Source organism: Schistosoma mansoni (genome assembly GCF_000237925.1).
Source record: "Schistosoma mansoni, WGS project CABG00000000 data, supercontig 0149, strain Puerto Rico, whole genome shotgun sequence".
In the NCBI taxonomy this organism is placed as follows: domain Eukaryota; kingdom Metazoa; phylum Platyhelminthes; class Trematoda; order Strigeidida; family Schistosomatidae; genus Schistosoma; species Schistosoma mansoni.
In genome coordinates this window covers 448,558-458,033 of record NW_017386046.1, presented here as the reverse complement: position 1 = coordinate 458,033, position 9,476 = coordinate 448,558, and the positions used below count along the sequence as shown (strand labels likewise).

General features: G+C 30.4%; 1 protein-coding gene across 1 annotated transcript in view; it reads left to right on the top strand.

The window, feature by feature from the left end:
* Positions 1 to 8,070: 8,070 nt before the first annotated feature.
* Smp_163350 (hypothetical protein) overlaps positions 8,071 to 9,476 on the top strand; it is a gene marked incomplete at both ends in the record, with an annotated part of 8,214 nt that continues 6,808 nt past the window's right edge. The window contains one exon of the mRNA XM_018799109.1: positions 8,071 to 8,121. Coding sequence (XP_018646642.1) covers positions 8,071 to 8,121 — 51 coding nt within the window. The remainder of the gene's footprint in view (positions 8,122 to 9,476) is intronic.

Below are 9,476 nucleotides of genomic sequence, written 5' to 3'. Positions count from 1 at the left end.
ATCGTCCTTCTGAACGACATCATCACAAGGACAAGCTGTGAACCACATGTGGAGAAATTCAAACACCACTTCTACCCGAAGTTTGTGCTGATTATATCGTTCAGAAGGACGATGAAAGCTCCACGACCAAACCATCCAGCTCAGTGAACAAAACTCCATCAAAAACTAAAATATTCTACTAGGACGTTTTAGATATTTGCCATGAAAATTTGAGTTCTTAATGCTGATGACTGGAATTTGTAATTCTTGGAAGATTATTCAACTGAATTATGTCAATTATGTTCATTTAGACTTATACTACTACTACGTTATCAAATATTAGGGATAGTTCTTTACATTTCCTTTCAGATTAATTATTACTAACCAAAATTATAACTTTAATATTTGTCTTATTGAATTAATTTTAAAATTCTGTATAAAAAATAGGTGTATGTATATTCATGTGAATTGTTGCTATAACAACATAATAGTTACCCCTTTTGAAAAAACTTAATCTATCGTCTGGCATCATTTGATTATTTATATATATATATATATATATATATATATATATATATATATGTGGATGTATATTCCATGTCAAATAAAATATCCAGTTATATCTTTATTGATTTCAATATAGATGAATAAGCCTAAATGATTTATGGTTATTATTAATGGGTTTTCTACTTTTAAAAAAACTTATGGTTGTTGAAATGTCAGTTAAAAGCAAGTGAATTTGGTTGGTTAAGCTTTTACTTTCATCAAGATATTTATATATTCTGTCTGAATATTAGTTAGTAATATATACCATATCTGTTTTCTTTCACTTGGACTTGAATTCATATTCCTATTATCATCATCATTATCCTCCTCCTCCTCATCGTCATCATCATCATCATCAACAACATCTTCATCATCAGTTTTAGTATTAATAACAATAATAATAATTAAACAGTAGTTAATAGACTTGGGCATGATTCATTCTAATAAATATAAACCGATTTGCATATATATATATATAACACGATTATGCTACATGGTGGTTAATAGAATATATATTTATTTTGATTCATTACATATAATAGAGGAATGTAGACAAATTAAGTTTGTATAAGATTGTTTATCAATATTATTTATATAATGAAAAAGGTCCATTTCAATATTTAACAATTAACACTGGTAGCTATACATTTTAACTAGGAAAACAATTTAATAGTTAAACTTATGAGTCAATTGAAGCTAGACCACCATGGAAAACCTGAAAACACTGATGGCCGTTTCATCCTAGTATGGGACTCTTTAGCAGTGCACATCCACGATTCCTCATGAGGGATTCGAACCAATGATCTATTAGTCTCACGCGCGAACGCTTAAGATTGATACCACTGAGCTGGCATCCAATGGTGTTAATTTCTAACTTCAACCAATCCATGAAATTGTGCCACCGTTAATGTTGATAACAATGTTAATAATTTTAAGACTGTCTCTAACTACATTCTATCTTGAGATAACTGTTGAATGTTATCTCTAATATACAATAGTTAATCGACTTTAAAATAAACAAATCATTTTCATTTGAGGCAGATTGGAAAATCGGTTTGTCAATGGGGAAATTCTTAGTAATTATTAAGGGTTGTTTTTAGTCATATTAGATGAAAGTCAAATATACTGTATTGCGTTGCTTAGATGAAAATATAACCATTGAATAGTATTTAGGACATTAACAATTTAATTAAGTAACCAATCTATAAAACATTATGAAAGCATCCACTGGAAATTTATATCGTTTTGAAGTTTGATAAGGAGTTGTGAGAAACGTCTAAAAACTGTCCACATGTTATATTCGCTTAAGTATAGCTGACAGAAATTCTATAAGAAATATGTTTATACAAATGAGTGATATAAACTCACTGTTTAAGTCTTTTGACACTATCCAATGTTTCATAATAAGTGTTCTTCAAACGAATGCTGTAACAATATCTGCTTTAAAACACTATGAACATATTCAGAATGGTAACTATCAGTGGAATACAGAATAAATGTTCGTCTTACTTAGTTCGTTTTAGGTAAATGTTTTATATTTTAGTAATAATCTCTACGTTAGGACTTGAATCCTGTATTTAACGTAATTGTTTAACTTACTTAATTACTTACGCCTGTTATCCCTCGTAGAGGAGCATAGGCCGCCCATCAGCATTCTCCATTCAACCCTGTCCTCAACAAACCTTTCAAGTTCTTTCCAGTTAACATTCATCCTTTCCATATCTCCTTGTATTTCCCGGCGTAATGTGTCCTTTAACCCTCCTCTTTTCCGCTTCCCTTCTGGATTACAAGTTAAAGAATGCCTCGTGACGCAGTTTGGTGATTTCCTTAATGTATGTCCTATACACTTCCAACGTCTTTTCCTAATTTCTTCTTCAGATGGAAGCTGGTTTGTTCTCTCCCACAGAAGGCTGTTGCTGATAGTATCCGTCCAGTGAATGTTGAGTATTTTGCATAGACAAGTGTTTATGAATACTTGTACCTTCCTGATGATGAATACAGTAGTTCTCCATGTTTCAGCTTCGTACTATAGAACTAACTGTCTTGACGTTCGTATTGAAGACTTTCATTTAGATGTCAGTTGACAGTTGTTTTGAGTTCCATATGTTCTTCAATTGTAGAAATGCTATCCTTGCTTTGCCAATCCTCGCATTTAAAATTGTTTGACAATACCCAACAATTCATTCATTATATATTATTTTTATCGATAACTGAAAGTTTATGATATGGTTACTGGGTTTGAGTCCTGTTGATCAATTCATAATAAGATGAGATATGGATATCATGAGATTGGTCACCTTCGTCACTTAAAAGAAGTAATATACCCCTTTCTTTTAAAAAAAAAGCAAAGACAAAAACAAGATATCGTTTAAACAAAAGTATTTCACAGCCATTACATTTTTAAAATATCAACCATTTAGTTAACTCTAGATTTTAGTTTGTTTTTTTCTTTTCTACAAAATAATGAAATACACAACTTCGTACATTTCATTGTGCAACGATTTAGTTACTTCATTTCATGACATTTTTAATGAATAGAATATTTTAACATACTACTTAATTATTGATCAAATGTTATCCAGATAAACAAGATTTTTGACGTTTATATGTTTGTTTGCTTTTTTTAAAAAAAAATTCGCCATAGTAACAAGAAAAGATTAATGTAGTTTTGTTGGAAAAATATGAAAAAAAACTTAAATAAATGTTTGTGTAGAATATTCTTTGTAGTGAAAGAAGAAAAAACAATAATGATGATTGAACATTTGAATAGAATCTTAATACGTAATTATTTTATATTTCTTGTAAATAGTTCAGTGATATATAAAGACTTTCGTCTAAATTAGAGCGAATAGTTTCACAGTATTTGGACGCCGAGTTGACGTAAGACATTAAATAGGAATAATATATCTTTGTAAAATCTCAGTGAATGAATTTGAAGTAAATTCAACGTTTCGCTTGGAAATCTAGTCCAAAAAGAATCAAGTCGATAATATTTTTTCTGGCTGAATACAGAGTTTTAAAAAGAATGAAAGAAATACAATTTACTACTCATTAGGATATAACAATATATATGTATATTCATTATGAATGAAAGTATCTCTTCAATTGAATTAGTGTTGTATGAACAAATGAAATATAGACTGTAAGGTTCTGATATGATGAGTGAATCCTACTGTATTAGGTTAAAGATTTGAAAATCATCAGTTTAATCCTTAATATGATATTCTATGTATATTGCTAAGAAGTCATAAACTATTATGAAATACCGAATCAGTATACTTTCATTTTTAGGTGATGTTACTCCTAAATTTAAAAAAAAATGTTTGAACAATTTCTATATACTCTCAAGTTTTATACTACTACATAAGTTCTATTAGGGAACATGTAACTCGGTAAATAATTTCCATTTATTATCTTATTATCTTATAATATGATAAATTCCGACTATGGAGTTGTATTGTACTATTAATGATGAGAACAAATATCGATGAAATTGTTAATATTGAAATGACTAGTGTGTGTTTTTAGTCTAGAAGTCCATTGAACCTGTAAAATTTATAATTAGAATAAATCTAGATAACAAAGTGAGAAAAAGAATAATATAATTATAAATTTTATGAACGTGGGACAAGCCAGTAGATCAGTAGGTGAATTGTTGGCGTTTACTGTGAAAAACACCTGATCAGGTTCTTTTTATGAAGATCTGTACTACGATGCAAGTATATCTAAATAACGAGTCCAAAATATGATGAAACACAAGTCCTGAATTCCTGTGTTAGACAAAATGCATCTATTTTATAGAATCAATACAACTATTTAATTCCAATTTCATTGTTCACAAAGATTCATATGACAGTTTTCATTATCGTTCAGTAAACCATTCTTAATCACGTGACATTGGGCAACTGTTTTTATTTCTGTCATGGTAGAATTAGAGACTAAACGCACTGTTTTTGTATCCAAAAGTAAGGCTTGAATTGCTGGATAACCATAGCCTTCGGTGTACATATTTTTTAAATTTTTACTCTTTTTGAACCGATTCTTTTAACTATATGAATGATTTTGACGAAGAATTCTGGTGAAGTAGAGTGATCAGAAATAACTGGATGGAACATAATTTATACAGTCAGACGAATCAGTTCAAAAAGAACATAAATGAAAAGCTTATATACAGAAGAGGATATAGTTATCCATTCATTTAAGATTAACCTTTGAGTACAAATACAGTTTATTTGATCTCTCTTAACCTTCTTTCCTATCTTCTGAAGTCTATAGGTTTTTCTACTCCTCTCAAATTATTTCTCAGTACCATTAATTAGCCAACTTGACAACTGTTAATTATTCTTAATGTTGATATGACTCCATGTAGAATGTTAACACTTGAATCTGTATATATGTTAAGTGAAAATTTAAGATCTGTGATCAGAATAAATATGGGTTAGACAGGGGGTGAGAGAGATATGATAGTGCAATTACAATTCGACCAAGTGGAAAACTGAATTGTGTGAAAAATTAGTAAGACGTAATAAGGAGGGATGAATGCGAAGTGGATGAATCATGTATAGGGAATGATGTTTAACCAATAATAATAATAATAATACAAATTTGTGAATAAAGATAAGAGAGACAATTACATTTGATTACGAAAGGTCGTAAGTACATAGTCAAATTAGGTCATACAATAGCTAAGATGATTGTTCATTAATTGGCCTTGTGGTTGGCCAAGGGAGGAGTAGGGGTTGGAGATATTTCTTCTGTACGTATAACTCTGGTTTCTTCATTCTGATGGCTACTGCCTCCGCGGTTTGAAGGACTTTAAGCCTGACAAGCTTAGGCAAAAAATTACTGACCCTATAAATAATTGAAAAAGATTGGTTTATACTGGCACTATGACTAGTTTGTACTAAATGGACCAAAATCGAGCTGTTTACTTTCCTCATCAGACCTTTGCTTAGCCACACTGGGAGGTGTTCACGAGCACGAAAATGTAAATTCCTAGAACTTCGACCAATATAACTTGCTCCATAGGAGCAGTCGAACTGATAAATACAAAATGAAGTGGCCATTTTAGGAACTTCATCTTTAAGCCTCGATGTCACCATTGGATGCGTAGAAAACACCAAACGTAGTGTTTCCTACGCGTCCAACCAGAAAGATAATTATCTCCTCTAAATTGTCTCTATTCTTATTCAGTTGACATCTGTTGTTATGTCATATAAGTCAAATCTGTTTACTAGTTAACCAGCATTACGTAAGTATACATTACACTTATAAATTCAAGTGGGTTTTAATTCTCACTTCTTCATTACATTGTAGTGAACGAGAACACAAGTGGGGGCAATCGAACTTCTTAGTAAAATTTGAGAACCATATAGTTAATACTTAAGTTGCAAAATGTCAATCAATTGTCTCAAACTTGACTGTTTCTTTTGCAAATATCGGTAAATCGTCTCAGAGTTAATCGTTTTTTTGTTTCTACACCAATCCTTCTTTGTTCTTGATCTCTTTTCTTTGATTTTCTTAACCTTCTGTCTCCGGGCATTTCACATTCGATTGATGATATATCCTGCTTATATCTGTTTACATCAGTAGCACGCAGCACAATGTGAATATCAACTATATTCCTTGTCATGTGTGTATATAAGTCATATTTCGTAATAATTTATACTATATTCATTATGATCACTTATCAATAAATTCTATTAATTCCTAGCTTTGAGTTGTTATTGCTTCGAATGATAAACTTGGTAGTTTACCCTCTCAGTTCCAAATGATGACCCCTCATAGACCATATGCTTCGGTTTGGGCACCCGGGCAGTATCCCAGCCTTCACATAAATCGAATGATTTATGCGGCGCATATCTATTTGGTGCCTCCTTGTACCAATATTTATGTGTTCAAATCAATAGATAAATAAGCTTAGAAATTCATCTATTCAATAAATATAATCTTAAGTTTTTCAGATTTTTGTTAACAGGATTGTCAGTTTGTGATATGCTACTGACAAAGAATAAGCATGTATCTGTCATGAATTTATAATGTAAAAGATGACTTATTAGAACATGAAAACAAAAAGATTTTGTGGTGTACAATACATCGTTCTCTTTGTGTTTCTTTTTTTCTTTTAAAAAGGTTATCATCATGTATTTTTCAGGTCTTTGTATGCTATAAACATTTAACTGAAAAATATTTTAACAATAAAAAGGATTTTTTTTCTGTTAGAGATGTAGAGTATATTTGGAAGTAGGTAAAAATTCCTTCTGAAGATAACATTTGTTTCTAATATCTTATGTCTCATTTTGAAACTACAGACTTGGCAGCTTATCATACTTATCACTAATATTGTTAACTAAACAAGATTGATATTGAATATCTACTAAGTCTTAAATTATTACATAAACCCATAATTCTATTAAGGTTCTAGAAGACAGTGAAAGAAACTACAAGCACTTTTAAAAGTGTTGTAATGAAGAGGCTCTATATAGTGGCTTCTTCATTGAAACCTCTGTCTTTTTTCCATTTTACTCGCTTAATATATGTATTTTGTGATCATTTCATATGACCGTTTTGTATTGTATAAGTTAGTTATGATTAGTTCAATTTTAAGCCAAAAATCACTTCGTTTATCAAACACTATTTTATCATTTATGTGAAAGCCATTAAGTTAAATTGATAATGAAAGTAATAGGGAGGAAAAGTGTATGTTCAGTGTAAGAAGTTACAAAGCATTTACTTAATACACATACTTACCCTTCAATCATCTAATTGAATCTTTCAGTATATTCTGAAATTGGAACTGTCTTCTCGTCTGGTTTCTGCTTAGGCCATACTTTTGCTGTACTGATCTTCTTGTCTCCGTCTGACTACTGTTGGAACTTCGACTCTACAATCCGTTACACACTACTTACAATCTTGTGAGTGGCATTCACTACAAAGTGAATCATTCTTGTACGGAGTTGCAGATGTACACAAATTAAGAGTATGTAACAGAACAAGAATAACTGACCAGTAATACGTTAGCTTGCAAAGAATTATTATCATAATGGGAATTGTAGATAGTATTTTTCATTATAGACTAAGTACTTGGGAGAAATTTACTCCTATAAACTGGGTTTTGTAACTTTATTATATAATATATATTCATGACAATGATAAGAGGAAATGAAATGGTATCCAAATATATAAATGTTAAATCATTACTTATATTATTATCAGAAAAGGGTTTTATGGAGATTGAAGTAATTTAATGGTTGAATTCATGAGTCGATTGAAGCTAGACTACCATTGAAAACCTGGATGCATTGGACGGCCGTTTCGTCTTAGTATGGGACTCCTCAACAGTGCATGTCCACGATCTCATTCGCGGGATTCGAACTGAGGACTTATATTACAACCTGTTTTTACTAAAATAAAATGTAATGCAGCAATAAACTGCATTTTAATTATTACAAAAGTGATCACTGAAATTGAGCACTTGTTCAATACTTATTAATTATAACTGGAATATATTTTGCGCAATGATGTAAGATATTTTGTGAATTTAAAATGTCTGGACCATTTAAAAAAAGTTTCATAGAGTTTTTTAAAGCAGAACAAGTAATATTGGAATATCTTCTACAGACATATTTTAAAACGTATAAAACGTATATAACATCTTATCATTCTTTACATTCTTGTGAATAATTTGTAGATAAGCATTTCATTTTATTGGACTAAACTGTATTCTTCTTGTTAGAGATCACGTTTATTTACACTAGTTTCAGTCAATAAACTGCTATTAGTGAGTATCTGCAACTATCGATCTGTAGGATTCAGTATAAACGTATCCTCTGAATGTATTTTGAGAAGTTCATAAGTCAAGATCTAGCTATTGTATAGCTGACTATTGAGTTTCGCAACAAAATGGCAGATTCCATAAATCATTGCTTTAATATATTGTAACAGATTCATTCATAAATATATTTCAAAAAAAGATGAAACTCATGTAAGAGAAACTTATTATCGGTACTTATATTGGTCTTGCAAGCTTCCGAATCATATTGATTGAAAAAAACTAAGTCAAATGGAAAGTGAGTATTAGGTTAAGCACTTGATATTATAGTAAAACGTTATCTAAGTTTCATAGAATTGTAGACTTCTGACCCAGGTATTTGCACAATCTGTTTACCTCAGAACAAATATTAATGACTTGCAAAATACGTTACCTCTATAACATTAACTCACATATTTTAATGTGTAAATTATCTGTTCGATCACTCTCAGATTACTCAACTTGATTTCCAGTACTCTACCAAGAATCCATAAAATCACGTCAGCATATCTCCCTACTGACGATTCACACTTCACATTCTTGTACTCTCAACTAAAAATTCATATCTATTCAGTCGATACTCCATCATTCATGGAATCTAATATTTTCTAACAAAATTCTAAATTAATCGTCGTTTACACTCACTACTCAATTGCAATATTCAGAATCACAATGTTATATATAATTCGCAACTGTTTATGAAGTGTGAGATTATCCCACTTTAAATCTACCCTCTATGTGAGTTACTTTGCAAGTATATCATCGATTCTGTGGAATAAGTTACCAAAATCAATCTTTGTAACAAAAGCGCAACCATCACTGCTCTGATATTGTCTTTCAAATAATGATAATTATGAATTTTAATTATGAAGTCATATGCATAAACTTAAAACTATTCAAGACTAGATTTTGCCAATTATCTTTATGATTTACAATAATTAAATAACACTCATGGAGTAGATACGTCACGTAATAATTATATAATGACATATCGATTATAAACTAACATTAATTAATTGGAAGAGAAGGATTATTACTAATCAAAGTTATTATTCGAAAATCAAGCTGTTGCTACGTTGCATAATATATAAAAAAAGAGAAGAAAGAACTAACAAAATATTTTGATGAATGGTCAGTAATA